The 19,894-nt window shown below is 40.4% G+C and overlaps 1 protein-coding gene and 1 long non-coding RNA gene across 2 annotated transcripts; one reads left to right on the top strand and one right to left on the bottom strand.

The window, feature by feature from the left end:
- Positions 1 to 4,494: 4,494 nt before the first annotated feature.
- LOC118557937 (zinc finger MYM-type protein 1) lies at positions 4,495 to 9,804 on the top strand. Its single transcript, XM_036128441.1, has 3 exons — positions 4,495 to 6,478; positions 6,697 to 6,811; positions 9,015 to 9,804. Exons 1-3 carry the CDS (start codon positions 4,947 to 4,949, stop codon positions 9,540 to 9,542), a joined length of 2,175 nt encoding a protein of 724 aa, XP_035984334.1. The 5' UTR covers positions 4,495 to 4,946; the 3' UTR covers positions 9,543 to 9,804.
- A 7,443-nt stretch (positions 9,805 to 17,247) lies between these two features.
- On the bottom strand, positions 17,248 to 18,519 carry LOC118557912. Its single transcript, XR_004928107.1, has 3 exons — positions 18,291 to 18,519; positions 17,543 to 17,753; positions 17,248 to 17,417 (listed from the first exon to the last, which is right to left on the bottom strand). It is a non-coding gene; the product is annotated as an uncharacterized LOC118557912 (long non-coding RNA).
- Positions 18,520 to 19,894: the final 1,375 nt, after the last annotated feature.

The following is a 19,894-nucleotide window of genomic DNA, read 5'->3' as shown; positions in this document are numbered from 1 at the left end:
TTTGCACTGATTCCCTGCACTCATTGCACAATTTAAGGAGCGCTGTTAGAGAAAAACTTGCGGCCCGGAACTTTATATCGCGGATCAAGAGTGGCAAGTAATTGTTTGAAGCCAGGTTTTCCAACTGCAGACAACAGCAGCATATCCATCACTATGAAGCACGTCACTGCATGCGTGATGTCCTTATGCTGCTTGGACACTTTGTCATTTTATCACAAAGAAGGGAGCCCAGTTTAGCTTGCTATACCTGCTTTGTTTTGTAAGAAGTTCCATAAAATTCCTCGGACGATGCGGTGCCGCGGCGGGGCTGAAACAGCTTGCGCTGCTGCGGGTGTGAGCGGTTTACGTGCTGAAACAAGTTGGTTACGTTACCAGACTTTGTTTTTACCGGTTCCTTGCAAATTTTACAAATCACTGTAGTTTATTTCTGTCAGACTGGCGGACTAGTAAAACCCCGTTATGGGACAGTTTCCTCCGCTGCTCCTTGCTGCGACATATTCACGTGCTCTGTGTTGTGGTTTGAGAGGGCCGCGCTTTGTGACGCCGTTGCCTGGGCCGCGATTATGATTGGTTGACAGGAAGCTTAAAAGTATAATGTTCTCGCCTCAAATGATCTGAAAACGTACTTTTGAAGAACAGCAGCAGAAAAGGGAATGTTTAACTTAACTCGAGTAAAGCCCAAATTTAAACTTGAAATTTGTATATCTTAGTTATTGAAGTTGTAACTATTTAAACTGTATGTTGTATATTTTGCATGAGATTTCAAATATTATGAGTTTACAAATTTTGTTATGCACAACTTCTGACTCTTATGCACACAACTGTCCTTTTATGTACATTTGTCTTGTGAATGTGATCTTACCTCATACAATCTTTCTAGCTGCGATTCTCTTTCCTGTTAGGTCATTTTTGTGTCATGTCATCAGTACAGAAAGTCCCCTATACTGCATGGCCATGCATTACAAAATTAATAACACCTTAAAAATCTGTGGTATGGAACAAATCCAAGAGTCTGTAAGAGGTGGTGACAGAATGAACAAACTTCTCCAGAGAGAATCCTTTCGGATTTACACCTTTAAAAACATTTTCAAAATTGTGTAACAATTTTGAAAATGGTTGACAGTTATCAATGTAAAGTTATGAATGCCTCATTGTAATGTTTTACCTACTTTTCTTAGGTATATTCCTTATGTATTTGATCAGATATGGGTTATATCACCAGGTGACACTGGGCCAGCCCCCTTTGAACATGTGACTTACCGACAGGTTTAAATACAGGCCTTGGGCAGCCATCCCGAGTTTGCCCTGATGAAGGCCTAAGAGCTGAAATGCGTTGGCATTTTTTAAACCATTTAACCATGTTTAAATGAAAGGCTTTTTTAGAAGAATCATCACTTTTTGAGTGCCTCAGTTTCCTGTTTTTACCACATACAAAGGAATTTTGGTGAAGCAAGGAGAAACAGACGGGCAGTAGGATTCTGGTGGAGAATCTCTATTTCTAATTAAATAAGTTGGGCTATTTATAGCCTCCTAATACCTTAGTCTGATAGAAGTGGTCATTGGATATATATATATATCTTTTTCTTTTTTTAATTCAGGCGTGACTTAACAGGAAAAATAGATTGTTTGGATATGGTTAGACCATACCGAAGCTGCTTAAAAAATGACAATCTTGTTGGGGAGAACAATTTTATTTGATGTCAGGGTTCTCTGTGTTGTCCTGCTCTAACTCTACTCCTCAGGTGTGTCTAGTTGGCTGAGGGGGCGTGGCCCACACCTGCGGCTCGTTGCAGGCGGCTTCCTCTGGCTTCTTAAGCAGAGTGCTGACAGACGGAAGACGCCAGAGCCTTAACCAGTCGTGGTACGACGTGGCCTCTGACCCAACTCCTGGAAACCTGCTTGTGAGTTTTTTTCGTCTTTGAACTTTGACTAATTTTGGATTTCCCTGTTTTTGTCACAGTTTTTGGTGCTTGGATGCACTCACCTGTCTTGACGTCTTGTCCGAAGAACCAGACCTTCAGAATCCTCTCGCTCAGATTTTGCTCTGGCTCACCCCTCATACTCCCTGGATGTTACCCAGCGGGGCCTGAGATTCCCCCTCCCGAATTCTACTGGTTCTTCCCTCACTCTGGTCAATCCATCTGTCACCCACTTCCGAGGAGGCTCGCTCTGGATCCCTCACCAGTTACATCTGCCGCCCTCAGCCACTAGCCGCCAAACACCAACAGGGGTAGGATCACAGAGTTCCCTTGGCGCTACTTCTCCCCAGTTAGGTCCGCCCAGCTTTATGGTAAGCAGCGCAGTTTCTAGTAGTTCTCCTGGTTCACCTTCCAAAGTCACTTACTCTTCTTCTCTTTGCAGTCTCTCCAGGCGTGACGTTCTGACCCTGCCGAGTTGCCCGTAGTCCCATCCTTTATATCTGCCTTTTTCCTAATAAACATCTTAAAACTGTGCTTTGCTTCCCGATCGTATCTGCATGTGGGCTCGTCATCTGAAAACCATGACATTTGAAAGTTTACGTTTAACTGTAGCTCTCAGAGACTGAGTGGAGTTGACTCAGACGATACACTTCCCTAGTGTTTTCATACATCTCTTGCATCAATGCATGAATCCTATCTGAAGAACTTAGTTCATAAAAGAGCGTCTCCATTATTGTCATGACACGTTGATCCTCAGCGTGTATGGCGTGCACAGCCAGGAGATCCTTAATATAGGGGATGAGATGTAGCATATGGAATCGACACATGATGGGGATAAAATGTTGCAGATAATCTTCGTTCACCTCCTCCAATCATTGATGCTGAAGTTGGTTCACTTCAAATCCGTAGCACGTATCTTTCATAAATTTCTGACAAGCAAAGTTGATCAGATGAAGTAACGCCGTTTTCACCATTTTGTACGGGGTAGTGGGCAACCTCCCCATCGACCTCTAGCGTTGACCCTTTCTCTCCACCTTCACTCTCTAGCGTCATACCTTTATTTGAGAAACAGTGCTGAGATTACATAGATGGAGGTAATCGCACCCAACGGTCCGGCCACAGCCCGTCTGCCCCGTTTCTGTCTGGCCTTCGCATCTTACAAATACCTGACCGCAGCCTTGCCGTGAGACAAAACACAGACGGTCTATCCCAGACAATCATTATCCTGCACAGTAAATAAGCAAGCCTTGTCAATCAGCGGACAGTGGAGCGGATATGCAGTTCTCGTGTCTCCAGTGCTCCCATGTGGCGTCAGGTCATAGTGACTTTAAGATAACAATCCAAAACCATTAACCTGACCCTGTATAGCAGTATGGAGGCATCATCTTGAAGAATTTAAAGTTTGTATTTTTTTGAGTAGAAGAATGAATGAAGAATCAGTGTATAGGGAGCCTTGTTTTACTCTATTAGGTAGGGTCTTAGAAGAGGGATAGCTCTAGAGGCAGGTCCTGTCTTGTTTCACTCTAACTATAGGATAGAGGGGAGGGCGGGGTCTTAGAAGAGGGTTGGTTCTCGATGCTGATGTTTTTTTCTCAGAGATGGGATGTCCAGGTGGTCATCCTCAACATTTACCATTTCCCAGTATTGAATAATAACAATCTCACACTCAATTTTCTCAACTGTATTTAAGATGGAAACTCCAACCACAAGGTTAGGAGGGGGCATAGTTTTGAGACGGTCTCAGCAAAAGAGCATCACCTTTCGAGCGAACATGTCTAGAAAAGAAGTAACTCATAACTTTATAATGATGTTACCAAGAGAATGTTTCGTTCCGCTAGATGTGCTCGCCGCCATTTTGCTCCTACGCTACACTGACAGTGGCATGGGCAGGGAGAGACTAAGCTCTGACTGACAGCTGTTCACATGGACGTACATGCACCCGCGGTCGGCCCAGCTTTGTAAAAAAGACCCTGGAGAACAACACGGAGAGATGGTGTGTGACGTCATACCATATTCCATCTATAAAGATGCTTTTAGTTGTTCTTCTTAGTTCCTTCTTTCTAAAATAATTAAATCTTGCTTATTGCTCCTTTAAAGTCATTATGTGACAACCTGAACCTTGGTCTGGACAACAGGATAATGATCTCAAATGCAGCAGGGAAGCTTCAAGTCTTTGGTCCTGTTCTGATGGGATAAGTTTTACCTAGGGACCACATGTGATAATGTAATAATGTAAAAAAATAAAATAAAATCCCCGCAAATTACCTACTATATTTTATTGAATACTGAGGTCCTGTTGTAACAGGGGGGGTTCTGATATGTGATTAGGCAGTCTTTGTTTCCTGGGTGCTTATTAATTTGCTTTTGACAAAGGATGGAGGCTGCGTTGGAATGTTTAGAAAACCTTTTTCTTAAGCTGATATCAGGACAATGGTTGAAAGGGATGAATTCGAGCACTAGCGATCTTTTAACAGCAAAACCTGCACACACATAGAATAAAAAGGAGAGAGAACTTCTTTTCAAGTCCAAGAATTTAATAACAGAAATAAAATGAACATCCAGAGCAGTGGCGGCTGGCCCATAGGGGGCGCTCGGGCGCTGCCCTCCCTAGATGTGGAGGGGAAACGTCATTATATATATATATTTTAAAAGTATTATAAACGTCAGTTTTTATGTAATAGTATGCGGCTACATGTAATATGAATTAATAAAACACTTCTACAACTAGACTCTACCAATTGTTTCTCATTTAACAGTGCATTTCCACCGACAGAACGTATCATTTCTCTTCTTCTACACTTGTGGGGCTGTGACTCAAGGAGCCCTACAAGTGTAGCGAAATAACCAATCATACAATGTTGCGATGGATTATTAACAAATATTTGGCCAATCAGCATCGCCAAAATGACTGGCTGTAGGGCTACTTGAAAAGTAGCCCCAAGCCGTAGCGTAGCAACAGTAACATAGGTGACGTCACGTTACATCGGTAGTGGTCAGTCAGGCAGTGACAGTGACAGTGAGGTAGAGATGGCGGCGACGATGACAGTTCAAGTTGAAGAGCAGCTTCCACAGAATTCCATGAGATCTTTATTGAGTTACCCTTTCTCGAGAAGGACTATGGTGGAAAAAATCCATGTAAAGGAGCTGGGACCTGACAAGCCCGAAATAAAATTAACGCAGAGAGCCGAGCAAAAATTGAAATCCTACAACCGGACTTTTAGCAGGAGTTGGTTCCAGCGTAAGTCGTGGCTGACAGCCTGTGGGACAGCTAATGCCCTTTTCTGTTTTCCCTGCATTCTTTTTAAAAATGACCGGAGTGATTTATCGTGGACACAGTCTGGACAGACAGACTTAAAACACCTCTCCGAACGTATAAAGAAACATGAAAGATCAAGAGTTCATATGGAAAACTGTGTTAAACTGTCCGTGGTTGGAAAGATTAGCATAGCGGCGCAGCTAGATGATGGACACCGCATTGCGGTAAGAAGGCACAATGAAGAGGTAGATCGAAACCGGCACATTTTATCAAAGCTCATTGAGTGTATTAAGTTTTGTGGTGCTTTTGAACTGGCCATGCGGGGACATGATGAAACTGATTTTTCAGACAATCCGGGAATTTTCAGAGGTCTAGTCGACTTGATGGCATCCATTGATCAGGACTTAAGGGAACATCTTGAAAATGCAACCGTTTTTAAAGGCACTTCCAAGACAGTTCAGAACCAGCTCCTGGACTGTATGCTGGCTGTTCTGAGAGAACGGATCATGGATGAAGTAAAGTCAGCTCAATTTTTAGCCATCCAAGCAGATGAAACTACTGACATTTCCACTCACTGTCAGTTGGTGTTGGTATTAAGATACATCGATGAACGCAACAATATACAAGAGCGTTTTTTTGAGTTTATCAAGCTACCCAGCGCCTGTGCTGAAGCAATAGCCAGTGCTTTATTGGAGAGGCTGCAGACCATACTTCCGGAGGGACAAGAAAAAAAGTTGATAGCCCAGGCTTATGATGGAACTGCGGTAATGAGGGGTGCCACGGGAGGAGTGCAGCGGAAGGTGCAGGACATCTATGCACACGCCCACTATGTTCACTGTTATGCCCATCAATTAAATTTGGTTATGCAACAAGCAACCTCTCATATCCCTAAAATCAGTCATTTCTTTTCCGACTTGGGGGGATTTGCTTCTTTTTTTACAAAATCGAGCAAGAGGACTGTTGTGCTTGATGAAGTGGTGGCCCACCGACTTCCAAGTGCATCATCAACACGTTGGAACTTCAACAGTTGTGCTGTTAACACAGTATATGAGAACAAGGATGAGCTGGTGAAGTGTTTTCAGACTATCCGGAATGGAGAAGCATTTGATGGCCCAACGAAAAGAGAAGCCGGCGGCTTTTTGAGAATGCTAGAGGACGACACGTTCTGTTTTTTCCTTTCGTTGTTCCACAAGATCATGCCTCACGTAGACGTGTTGTACAACCAGCTGCAGAAAAAGAACATCGATTCTGTATACATCGCAGGAGTCACCCAGGCGTTCATCAATCGCATGCAGGCTATCAGGTAAGATAAATCATGAATATGTAGCCTAGCCTATCCTAAATATTTATTCTCTCTGCATAAATTATTGCCTTAAATGTTTATATGTCATCTTATTCAAACAATGCAAAGTTTAGATTAAATGTATGATTACCAGTATAGTAAGCCTTGGGGTAGGTAAATATATCCCTAGTCAGCCAGTTTTCAGAACCTAACATATGGAAACATCTGTATTGGATCAGGGATGCTGTTCCCAATCTGGCTGATGATGAGGAGTACAGGGGACCTGTTCAGGAGCCACCCTCAAAGAAAAGGAGAACATTGGGAGAAGACACACAACACCGTTTGGCACTGGAGGTAGGCACTTGCTTTGTGGTCTGATTTGAAAGAGATCATTAGGCCTAACTGAAATGTCATGAGGATACTGGTCATTTTATGCAGTGGTCCAGATCGAATATGTCAGGGGTTAAAGTTCTCCGTTGCTGCGACAAATTTCCATCATTTGGAAAAATGAGTGAAAATTGTTACGTCTAGACTGTTTTTTCAAGGTTTTAAACTGAAGCTGCTCTCAACCAATAAAACCTGGCAGAGCTGGGACATTAGCCAATCAGAGAGTAGGGCGGGTCTTTGCAAAGTGGACACCTGCCAATCTGAGCTTCATCGGCGTTCAGTTATAACTTTTGCATGAGCATCTCAAACTGGCCACAGATGACTTAGATGAAAGTAGCGGTGGTCAAAGTTTTCATTTGGAGTTATGAACTAGCAGGTCAGAAATTTCAGCGGATTGAACACCTGACAACAACCTCCCTCTGTAAGCGTGTCTGTCGCTGGTCCTGCAGTTTATTAATTAATTACTTTCACCTGTGGCCATGTCACCTGTCAGCGTTTATTCCCTGGCTTCCAGTGGCTGATAAACCAACCAGGGATCTCCGTATGATTCACTATTAGGTTTTATGTAAAAATAAAAGAGTGACGTGATAGCTCAGGCTAAATAAGTATGATGCACTTTTTTTTTTTTTTGAAGACGAAGAAGGGTTGGAATGTGAAACAATGTTCTGCATTTGACTGGGTTAGATTTGGAAAAAGTAAAAAATAAATAAAAATAAATTCCACCTGCACTTTTCTGAACCAAATTAGACAGGGCTGCTTGATGGGTTGGGTAGTCGTCTGGCAATCAGAGGGTTCGATTCCAGCTTCCCCTTGCCACATGTTGATGTGCCCCTGGGCAAGGCACTTAACCCCAAGTTGCCTACCGAGCTGCGTCTCGGTGTATAAATGTGTGCGCGTTAATGAGAGCGATTGGGTGAATGTGGCTCTAGTGTACAGCGCTTTGGGTGGTCAGCATGACTGGAAAAGCGCTATATAAGTTCAGTCCATTTACCATTTAAATGATGAGGATTTATATAGATTCAAATAATTAAGGAAACTACGTCAAACACATAAAAAAAATTAAACAGCAGCTGCAACATGGATTGGAGAGTGGTTTCTATCTGAGGGAGACCAGATACGATTCTCAGAGAGCTTTAATGTAGTTAATTTTTATTTTGGAGCGCGATGTTAAGCAACATTGTAGAAGCAAGTCGTATTAGAAACAGCTGAGAAAGCCTCCTGTCTGTGGATCTATGGACTCTTTTTACTCCAACCCAAAAACCTCTGCCAAACAGGGGGGCTGGTGACTCTCCAGCAGTCAGTGAGCGAGAGGCAGGGACACAGAGTCCATCATGGACAGGTTTCCAGTCGCAGGGCTCAAATGTAACCGTTTTATTAAACTTCAAAAAAGTTAATCTATTCCTTTTTATAAACTCACGAGTTGTGAGAATTGATTGGTGAGCAATAACAGGCAAAGCAGAGTGATTATTATAATGTGCGATCTGTGTAAAATTAAAGTGTATGACATCATCATAGTGTTGGTTATGTGTCCTGCATTGTCCAAGGCTGTGGTCGGCCTTGTATGTTCATAGGATTGATTTATATTGAATGTGGCAGGGAGCCAGAGGAGTTAATGTACAGGTGTGAAGAAGATGATGTAATGCTGTCTTTTGCACCAGTTTCAGTTTATGGAGGTTTTCTGGGGTACAGGGAGGGAAGGGAGATGAAACTGTAAAGTGGACTGTGGACCATTTTGGCAAAAGTGTGAAGGAAGAACTTGATGCTGCAAGTATGAAAGTTAACCAGGTGATGATGTTAAAAGTGAAGGAGAGGATGGAGAGGCTGTCCAGGATGACACCAAGGCTCTGAAGCTGAAAGGTGGCAGAGATACAGGAATTGTCACTGCATATTGTAAAACTACCAGATTTGGTTAAACTTGACTTTGCACAATAAGCAAGTGAGGTAACTAATGTGGCTTTATGTCCACGGTCCTGGGCATATATGGGCTGACTCAAATTTTTTTTTAGTCAAACTGATTATTTTTTCTTTAACCCCGGGAATATGTATATTGTCATATTACAACATGAATAATTACAGTAAGCCATATTGGTTCATTACATAATGTAATACTATATCTTCAGAATGATGATAACTGGACATGTGAATTCTTACTGTTTTTATATATTTGCAGGTATGTGAGACCATAATGAGACACGCCAAGGAGAGGTTTTCTTTCACCAAGCACCTCGTCAGTGCCACTCTGTTGAAAGGAGACTTGTTCCAACAACACAGCAGGAAGTTCCCAGATTCAGCGCTGGAAACCACAGTGGAAGCCTACCCTTCACTGGAGAAGGCCAGACTTAAAACTGAATTGTCTCTGATCTATAATAACAAGGAGTTCCAGAGTTGCAGTGGTGCACTGGCTCTCTATCAGGTTTTGATGGAAAACAACCTTCAAGACACATTCACAGAAACTGTACGTCTTCTGAATATCCTCATCACCACACCAATGACAACATCAGAATCAGAGAGGTGCTTCTCTACTTTAAACAGGATAAAGACTTTCCTTAGAAACACTATGGCACAAGATCGGCTTAATGCTCTAGCCATGCTCTCCATAGAGAAAAAACTGACACGGGACATTCCTGATTTTAACACAAGGGTCGTTGAGAAATTTGCCACACAGAAAGACAGACGAGCAAAGTTCTTGTACAAATAAGAACCCTTTCACTGTTTATTTCATTTATTCTCTCTTTCTCCCTCACACACACACACACACACACACACACACACACACACACACACACACATACAGAAAGAGAGAGAGACACACATTTTGTCATGTGTAAGTGTTTTATCTTATACTGTATCTTGTATCTTATACTGTTCATTTAAAAAAAAAGACTTAAAATTGCTGTAAATGGTTAACTGTATGTGTAAAATGCTAAATCTGAGAAGGGAATTAAATGTTTATTGTGGAATTGTAGTAATTTTCTGACTTATAATTTGAATGCATGTGGGTTAGGCAGGGAAATCTATTGGCCAGCCCCACCAAGATTTTTTTTCACCAGCCGCCACTGATCCAGAGAACATCACTATGTAATGCTGTTTACCTGAATTAACATAATATTTCGATTAATAAATCCTCTCTACTAGGCTAGTGAAACTTAACTACTAAGCAAAATTAAGATAAAAAGAAGCTAAGCTAAGGAACTATTTACATGCAAAAACAAACAAAAGACAAAACAAAAGTGGTTGGTCATAATCAGAATACGTCAGTGAATCCTGGTTCACTGCAGATCTGATTAACAAAAACATGGAATGGAGTTAAAACATTTGCCATGTATTTCAATCCATTCACAATGCAAAGCCCAAGTTAAACAAAACATTATTTGTTGAAATAATATTCTGAGGACCGGTTTGTCCTGTAAAATCATTTAAGTCAGAATCGCGTGCCTATGTTTATGCGATTCTACCTCCGCCCGCTAGGGGCGCTACAGCGATCGTCGCTAACCTGGTTAAAATCTATAGTTATCAAAATTGTCTTGAAAACCGGCATTAATATACCATATTGATGCGGGAATAAGGCTCATAACACCATCGGAGGATGGCAGAGCAGAACAGTTACGCTTTATGCTTTAAAACGGACTAAGGTCCGAAACCGGATGTTAGTAGGGCTAATAGCATGTTTGGCTAGCGCGAGCTACCGGTTAGCCCTTTTGTTCTAAACACCACGGTTTACAAATATTTCCCAATAAACCTTTTTCTTCACCTTCAGCCTGCTGCCCAAACCTGTCCTTTTCAGTTCCGTTCAGTTTGGCCATTCACGGAAGGGGCGTTGAAGGAGGAAGTTGTTGGTTTCTTCTTGGCAGGCTAGCGTTTAGCCCTGCAGCATGATGTGGCTAATCACAGCGTGGGGAGGGAATGGAGGCCTGGTCTGAGCACGTTCTCTGAACCGGTGGCAGTCCGATTTGAGCAGATTTCCTCAGAATTCCACAGCTTTCCGCTCCACCTTGGCTCGCTCCCCTGTATAGGCTGAGAAGAAATACACAGAGTTGTTTCGCATGCAGGATCTTTGCTCCTGCTACCGGTGATGATGTTAAGACAGCAAACTTAGCTCTGTGTTTGCGCAGACATGTTGTTTGTCTGGATTCAGTCAGGTCCTCTGCTGAAGCAGGCAGTCAAATCTAGCAGACCCTGGATCAAGCGTGGCTGGTCCAGGCAATCTCCCTCAGCTGCTGGCTTGTGTGTCGGTGAGGGCCAACCAGGCCCTCATGGTTTGGCCTTCTTTGTCTGCTCTGAGAGAGTTCAGTAGAGCTGGGGTGGTCTGCAGAAGAATGCTGAGGAGAAGAGAGTCTGCAGAAGTGGGGGTCTTTGTCTGTGGGAGGAAAGTTTTATCACCAGCAGGGGACCCCCTGGTGAGAGAAGGAGGGGCTGTCCCCGCTGGCTCTCTCTCCTCTGTGGCTGTGTCATCAGAATTCAATCTGATTCAGTCAAGCTATTTTGATGATCATGGCGGTAATATCAATCAAATGCAAATGGTGGATCGCGTGATGCAATGCACTGTGCCGTAAGTATAATTTTCTTCTGTTTATGGCCTTCTGTTACACAACTGCTAAAATTGTGTATGTGAGCGAATGCTTTGCAATACGCAAGTGCGTTAACGTCATATACCAGAGATGTTCATTAATTTCAGCAAAATCTCAGGCTTTGGTTATCCGGTGCAAAATACACCACAAAAAAGCAGACAAGGGGGCAATTTATTGATTATGTGGAGTGCCCAGGTAATGCTTATCGGTACAAATAGGGCTTTTTTGTTAAAGGTAGTTCATCAAGCTGTTGACTCGTGAGGCGCACTTAATGTTTACTCATGACTGAAGCCTCCAGGGGCCTCAATATGCATAAGCTTTTTACACCATTTATAGGTCAATTTCACTACTGGTCATACAACAGAAAACCTTCACATCAGTGTTGTGACAGCATTTGTCTGCTCAGTAAAGCCATAGGACAACAGCAGGGACGTGCAGAGGGGGGGGGGGGGCGGGGGGGGCTTGAGCACCTGCCCCTTTGCCCCTTGGTGCCCAAAGTGCCCTTTTGTCAGGTTTTTTTTTTTTTTTTTTTTTTTTTTTTTGTGCGTGTTTGTTGGTGTGTGTGTGCATGGTGCATGTCCAAAAGAATAATAATTTAGATCTACCGTGGCTGGTTACATGATCCACATAACGTACCCTCACTCTGCCCTACTTTTCCTCTCGCAGCTCCCAGCTCCGCTGCCTCACGCTGGCCAGTCTGTCCTGCCCACTGAGCTATATAATACACTGGAGTGCTAATCACCGTCTGTTTGAACGAGTCGCTTTGAAGCCACCAGCCGCCATATTGGTACTCCCTATTTCCCCCCAGTAACTAGGGAATATGTGCGCTACAGCATCGAATAACGAGGATTTTCTCATGTTCAGGGGGGGCTTAAGACTTTTAAAATGTCAAATGCCATATACTTTTATGTTATGTTCTAAAAATATCAAGTACTGAGAAAGTCATGTGCTGAAATATTTTGCATTTTATTCATTTAAATATATATGTTTAACATTTATAAATATATAAATAACAATGTACAAAAACATATATTTACATATGTGTATACATATATACATATACACATACTTATATATACATATATATATATTTAATATGAATAACATGTAAAATATTTCAGCACCTAATTTCCTAGTAGTTAATAGTGTTAGTACATCCACTGACTGTAGAATTACCTGTGAAATATTTTCACACAGCCAGAAAACTGCTTGTTGTTGCAACCAAATCCTATGGGATTCCGTGAGAGTAGGGAGTAGCAAGATGGCGGCCAGTGACTTCAGTTTTTCGGCAAAATCAGCACTCCAGTGTATAATATAGCTCAGTGGTCCTGCCCCTTTAAATCTGCAGCACACTTGACTGTGCTCTGTGCTGTTTAACTCCACTGTCATTGGTTATACTGCTTTAAATCTCGCCTTCCCTCTTTCTGATTGGCTGTTTTCTAGTCTGTCCTTGTGCGTGCTTGCTTGGAGAGGAGATTTCAGTTTTACAGTTATCATACAGGAATACTGTGGTTACCACAATTAATACTAGGCTACGGAACTAGTCCCAGTTAAGAAACAAATTATCTGCAGTAAAATAGGTGAAAGCTGCTGAGTGCAGTTCTGTAAAGAAGCAGGCGAGAGAGTTTTGATTTATGGAACTTGAGAAATGTAAGTAACCAACGTTAGCATCTCAAAATAGCATCTAGTATAATGCATTTATCAACAGAAACCTAATCTGTTTTATAAAACTAAATATTTTGTGCCAGGCTGGAGTTCTGAAGCCGGCTGGAAAGATGGAAAAGCAAAGACTGTAGACTATTAAAAATTCTGATTCTTAGCCACAGCTGCCTGAAAAAGAAAAGGTGAGGGTTTCCCTTTTACCAATATTTCGTTGCTATTATTGTTTAATTTTTTTGTTGACCCTCTGATGCAGTTCAGGTATAAATAGCAGGTGATATTTCTTTTATATGATATACAACACAACAACACTATATGCTGCCTAAACAACTGCTATATTTTGTTTAGACTTTTACTTATTTATAATAGCGTAATTAGGATTTCACAAAATGATAGTGCTATTTATTTCACTATTTCTACTTCTAGAATTAGAATTACGACAAATACAACCGAGGAACACTATTTACATTGCTTTTATTGTACAAAGATTTCCACACTGTCTATTAGTAAATTAGTGCAAACCAGGGGCGGAGCTAGACATTCTTATCATCAGGGACTTAATCCATAAAATATTACTTCATTACGAGGGTAATTTGGTACACCAAAAAAGTAAAAAGTATTTAATCTGTTGATATGGTCGTAAAATTTATTTAATATAGGCCTTAACGTATCTTAAAGTTTTATCTGCTGTTCTTTATTAGTCTTACTAGTATATACCAATAGTATGTGGTTCTCATTTGAGTGATGAAATGGACAACCACTCATGAAACAATTCAGTTTTGGTGTCACCAATCTTACTCAAAGTACAGTATTGGGTCCTCCATGCTCCTTATGTATTAAGATATACTGCACATTTAAACATCGACAACTCACTATTGTTAGGGAAATAATTTAATTGTCTGAGAAGATGTAGGTAAGGAGAAGCTGTTATCTACTCTTCAGATATATGATGTAAGAAATGTGTTTGGAATGTTGCAGATGGTAAAAATTGATAGGTCTCTGTTGCTGGTAAGTTCAAATGCAAACTTTTTCAAAGTGGGAAAAAAGTCTCAATTCAACGTTCATCAGATCGGGCGCTGCTTTATAATTTATAATAATAATAGAACTTTATTGATCTCACAATGGATAAATTCACTTCTGCATCTTCACCCATCCCCTTGGTGAGCAGTGGGCTGCCACTGTGCGGCGCCAGGGGAGCAATCGGGGTTAAGTGTCTTGCTCAGGGACCCAGGATGGTAGTCTGTGGGAGTTGAACTCAGAACCTCTGGGACCCAAGATCAATGCTCTAACCACTAGGCCACCAGATTAACAAAAAGCATCTAGTGTGTGTCGTGCTTATAAAATTTGTATAAATGTAGTAAGAAATACTGCTTTTCTCTTTAGACAGAAGAAACGAGCCCTGACGCTCAAGTCAAGCATAAAGAAATAGGAGCATGCATACTGCGTAGGACCAATGATGTCAGAGCAATGAAGTGTCCCTAGGGTTAAAGTTCAAATCAAAGTTCAAATCAAACCTACGCCCTTGATTCCATGTTACATTCTTTATAGTATGGGTTGGTACATTTCAGCCGGATGTATAGCAAGGTATGTTTCTGTATCGTGTTTTAAATCCGTGCCCCATGTGCCCTCTTTTAAATTTGAGCACCTGCCCCTTCAACGGTCTCTGCACGTCCCTGGACAACAGCCTACCAATCTGTCTTTTTTCATTTGTCACCCCATAAATTCTCTTCCTATTGTACTGCTTCTGTTTTTTTATATACGCATGAACAAAGAGGTTGAATTAAAAATTTGGAGATCTTAATTTGATGCTAGAATGCAATGTTTTTGTTCATTTTCTTCCATTCCATATCAATAATCCTCAGCAGTCACCATGCATCGATCAGCTGCCTGATGGATTGAGCACAATCTATGTGCTCCATTTCCAAATGGCCTCTAAACATGCCAGTGCTGCATGACAAAATACAGAAATAACTTCTGCATCCGCTCACAGCTGATTGTGAATAACAACACTCATCTGTTTGGCGGGAGAGGCAAGGTTGGATAAGAACAGATTACTGAGGGCCCCTACTGGTTCACATGTAGATTCCTCTTCTGCTCAGGAGTGCCAGGTCCAACCAATATAGAGTAGAGGCAATAGTTTGCCTAATTTGATTTTGATGTGATTGTGATTTAGATGTCTTGTACAATAAGCTGTCAAATTAATCACTCTAAAGGTGTAGAATACAAAAATGTACATAGTGTAATTGACCCTGCAAGCCTCTGTGCCTTTATGTTCAATAATTAAGCCATGAGTACATCTTGTGGTTGATACAAAGAACTACAAACAAAAAAAATCCCTTAAAATATACCAATTTCTTAAGAATGAACTGTGTCCTAACTAAATAAATAAATAAACTTAAAAAATACAGTTAAAGCTAAAAAAAAAATAGGTCCATTGTGTACTTGTGTTTCCAAATTATTAGAGTTTTTTATTTGGTTACAATACATTTAAAAGTTTGATTAATAATTAATTTGGAATTTTTAGATATTTGTAGATCACAATGAGAAAGATGCACAGGTGGAATCAATTTCCTAGTTATGGAGAGTAGTGGCCTGGTGGTTAGAGCATTGCACTTGTGTCCCAGAGGTTCTGGGTTCAACTGCCTCTCTGGGTCCCTGAGCAAGACCCTTAATCCCTGATTGCTCCCCAGGTGCTGCACAGTGGCAGCCCTTGCTCCTCAAGGAGATGGGTTAAATGCACAGAACAAATTTCATTGGAATATATGCCCTGACAATAAAGATTATTATTTCAAAGATGCATGGCAAACTTTTCAGATTTCTGTTTGTTAAAATAAAAAATAAAACTTTTCCATCCACTGTTTAACATCTTGAGCATAAATGCATAAATAGCTTGTACTTTACACTACAGTCAGTCATTCACCCATTCACACCCTGACGGTGGTGAGCCATGTTAGTAGCCACAGTTGCCCTGGGTCAGACTGACAGAAGCAAGGATGCCATACATCACTGCCTCCAGGCCCTCTGACTACAGCCAGCAGGCAATTCGGGTAAAAGGTCTAGCCGAAGGACACAACAACTGAGATGGTCAAAGTGGGGCATCGAGCCAGCAACCCGCCAGTTGCAAGACTAACTGCCTAAATCCTGTGGCACTGTTGCATAAGGACAAAACATTGACAGAGATCCTCAGTGGTATTGAGTAAATTGTAGTCAGAAAGGAACCCATACAGAAAAAAACTGGAAAAAAAAACATAAGAATTTACCACTACCTCAGTAGTAAATATTTATGTAAGGATAATATGTGCAATATATGGTTTACTCCTGAAAGTGGCCCCTTTTGCATTTTTCACATACAACTATATTATGAGAAACAAGTATCCATAAAGTGAACATTGTGTATGACATTTATAGGTAATGTGCATGATAAACTATATTTTCTTTAAATGTTCCATGTAATGTTCGTAGTTTTTAATTATATGTTGTAGTTTAAAATGTGTATGCTTTTTATATGTAAATCAACCCAATTATATGTTTTTTGTTTAAAGTGTGTATTCAATGTAAAAGGAATCTATGATGTTTTTCTATGATTCTTATATGTTCCATGTAATGTTTGTAGTGTTTAATCATATGTTGCAGTTTAAAATGTGTATGACTTTCATATGTAAAACAACACAATTATATATGTTTTTTGTTTGTAGTGTGTATTTACTGTAAAAGGAATCTATGATATCTTTCTATGTTTCTTATATGTTCCATGTAATGTTTGTCATTTTTAATTATATGTTACAGTTCAAAATGTATATGCATTTTATATGTAAATCAACACAATTTATATGTTTTTTGTTTGAAGTGTGTAATTATTGTAAAGGAAATTTATGAAGTCTTTCTATGTTTTTTATATGTCAACCAATTTAAAATTACTGCCACTATAAAAAACACATAGTTTTTCTTTTTTACTTCTGTACACAATTCTGTAAACTTTTAAACTGCTAGAGCAGACATGGTTAACATGCAATTATTAATTCCTGCCATGTAGTGGTATATGTCAATATAGATCTGTAATATGGAAAAAACAGGCCTAGACGTTTCACATATGTAAACATTCAGCTTTTTTATTAAGTGAAAAACAAACAGCTATACAAACTACAGTAGCTGTATTACTTTAGATTACAATTAACATGCCAATCTCACTAGCATGCCCTCAACACTAATTAAATGGGCTCCAAAGGCAGAAGTTTAACTGTGAGGTGTGGAGGTTTTACTTTTAGACCTGAGCTCGGTAATCTTGGCATTGATCGTGGTTCCAATGCTGGACAGTGGAGACCCTGGAAACCTCTCAAGAGTTGCACCTACACGTGAAACAAACACAGAAAAATGCAAACATGTACTATAGTGGACTGTTGTCAGGAAATACAGAATAGTGCACTGAATAGTGAATATGAACATAAAAGCTTTCATAAAGCTGAAAACCTACTGTAAATGGCATCCAATTTATTTTTGTCCAGTGGTAGACAAGTGTCTCCTCCACTTCTTTTGGTCCCCCGAAGATTGCTCACCAGTAATATTTCCAATGGGAAGACGGCAGTGAGGAGATGCCTCACAAACACAGTGGCTGAATTTGAATTGAGGGCATAGGCCCATGCTAGTTTGTCAATCATGACTCCAGTCCCAGGATAAATCTCCACCTGTTTAGATAAGGACACAAGGAGAGCATTAAAACAGGAATGTGTTTTGTCATCTCAACATATGTGAAGCAATATTCCAGATTAAAAGTATTCTAGGGTCTATTTGAACATGGGAACGAGTAAAACTTTTGTTCAAAAGTGATTTTAAACTCATAGCAGCATTTTCTAGTTTGATGGATGGAAGCATTCATAGCACTTTAGCTTGCAATTAACACTCTGGACAGATCGTAGGATGCATTCAGTCACAATTTAACCACTAACAAGGCTCAATATAGAATGATACTTGTTGTTGATACTACAGTTGTATCAAGAGGATCCCTACACAAAATATGAGCGTCAAAAACATTGTAAGTGTACACAAAGTTAATTTAAAAAGAATGTTTATGAAGACTCTGTTCACCCTAGAATGATTCTTTCCCAGAGTATTGCTTTAAGATACAGTATAAAGGGTTAGACATACTCATTGCAAGGACGTCTCACATACAGTACATCTATTTTCTATCTTAAGTATTTATTTATTCTTTGAAAATAGATTACCTTAGATGGCTGGGAGACAGTTGGTGATGGAATGGGGGGAGATGCAGATGTGGCTGTAGAGAGCCTAGAACTTGGGGACTTATCAGGTGTGGGTCCTGAACTGGATGTTGACTGAGGAGAACCTTGCAAGGTCAGCCTTGGTGTGATAGTCTTAGGAGGTGTGATAGAATCCATTATTTTTTTCATGCCATATAGGAGTCCTGGCACATCTAGTTGCAGAACAAGACAGGAACAGGACAGAAACAGTTTTTATCACTCCACAAGCTAGCCTACAGTATAGTCACAATACTTCCTACAGTTATTTAGACAAAATGTGTATCTGTGTAGTTGTTAGGGCTGGGCGATATGGACCAAAAGTCATATCCCGATATATTTAGGTTGAATATCAATATATGATATTTTTTCCGCAAAGTTAGAGCTGTAAAATGAAATGTTCAGTCAAATATGTTATTGAAAACTCACTACTCAAATATCAATAAAATGTAAACATAAAACTGGAGTGCCTTTTTTGAAATCAAAGCTCCGTAAGGTGCACATTTAAATAAAAAAATATCTTAAATAAAAATAGCCTTTAAAATAAAATAGGACAATCTTTTTCTGAAATAAATATATTTCTATGAGAGAAGTAGTGTGCAGTTCCACAGCAGTGCAGAGAGGGGAGCAGTGCAAAGAGCTCCGGTCAGCGGCTTGCGTGGAGCAAAGATCACGGCGCAAATTTGAACTATATCGATATATGCGATATGTTCTAATCCCATATCGCATTTGAAAATATATCGATATATCATTTATATCGATATATCGCCCAGCCCTAGTAGTTGTCTAATGGCTCAATATGAATATGACTCAACTACAGCTCATAAGAACTATATCGATATAGTTCATATATATATGTATATAGTTCATATATATATGTATATATATATATATGTGTATATATATATATGTATATATATGTGTATATATATATATATGTATATATATGTATATATATATATATATATGTATATATATATATATATATATATATATATATGTATATATATATATGTATATATGTATATATATATATATATGTATATATATATATATGTATATATATATTGTCAGGTACTGATTACTGAGCCTGAATTCAGCCACACACAGAGCTTCGTTTTATTTATTGAAGGAGATGAGTGGTGGAAAGGTAACCAGTAGACTGTACCAGATGGCAGCAGAGTGATGTTGACCGTGGCTGGAGCAGGAGAACGTAGTGGAGCCGAAGCCGGGGAACTTGAGGGAACGCAGGCAGGAAGGCAGAGACGAGGCTGGCTGGAGATGGGAGCACACGATGTGGGACGAAGGACGCTGGGAGACGTGAGGCATGAGCAGACGTGGGAAGGACGTTGACGAACCAGCAGTGAAAGCAGAAATGAGAGGAGTTTATGTAGGAGGTTGAACAGGTGGAATGAGTCCAGACTTGATTATTGCAGCAGGTGAAACTGATCCAGCATGGAGTGAAGCAGGGGAGAGAAGGTAGTGGAAGGCTCCGGAACTGTCCATGGTGCAGCAGGAGAACTGCATCCTGACATCACCCCCCCCTCAAGGCCGAATCCCAGGCGGCCTAA

Source organism: Fundulus heteroclitus, chromosome 24 (genome assembly GCF_011125445.2).
Source record: "Fundulus heteroclitus isolate FHET01 chromosome 24, MU-UCD_Fhet_4.1, whole genome shotgun sequence".
Lineage (NCBI taxonomy): Eukaryota > Metazoa > Chordata > Actinopteri > Cyprinodontiformes > Fundulidae > Fundulus > Fundulus heteroclitus.
Note: the sequence above shows the minus strand (reverse complement) of the source record. Positions and strands in the feature narration are given on the sequence as shown.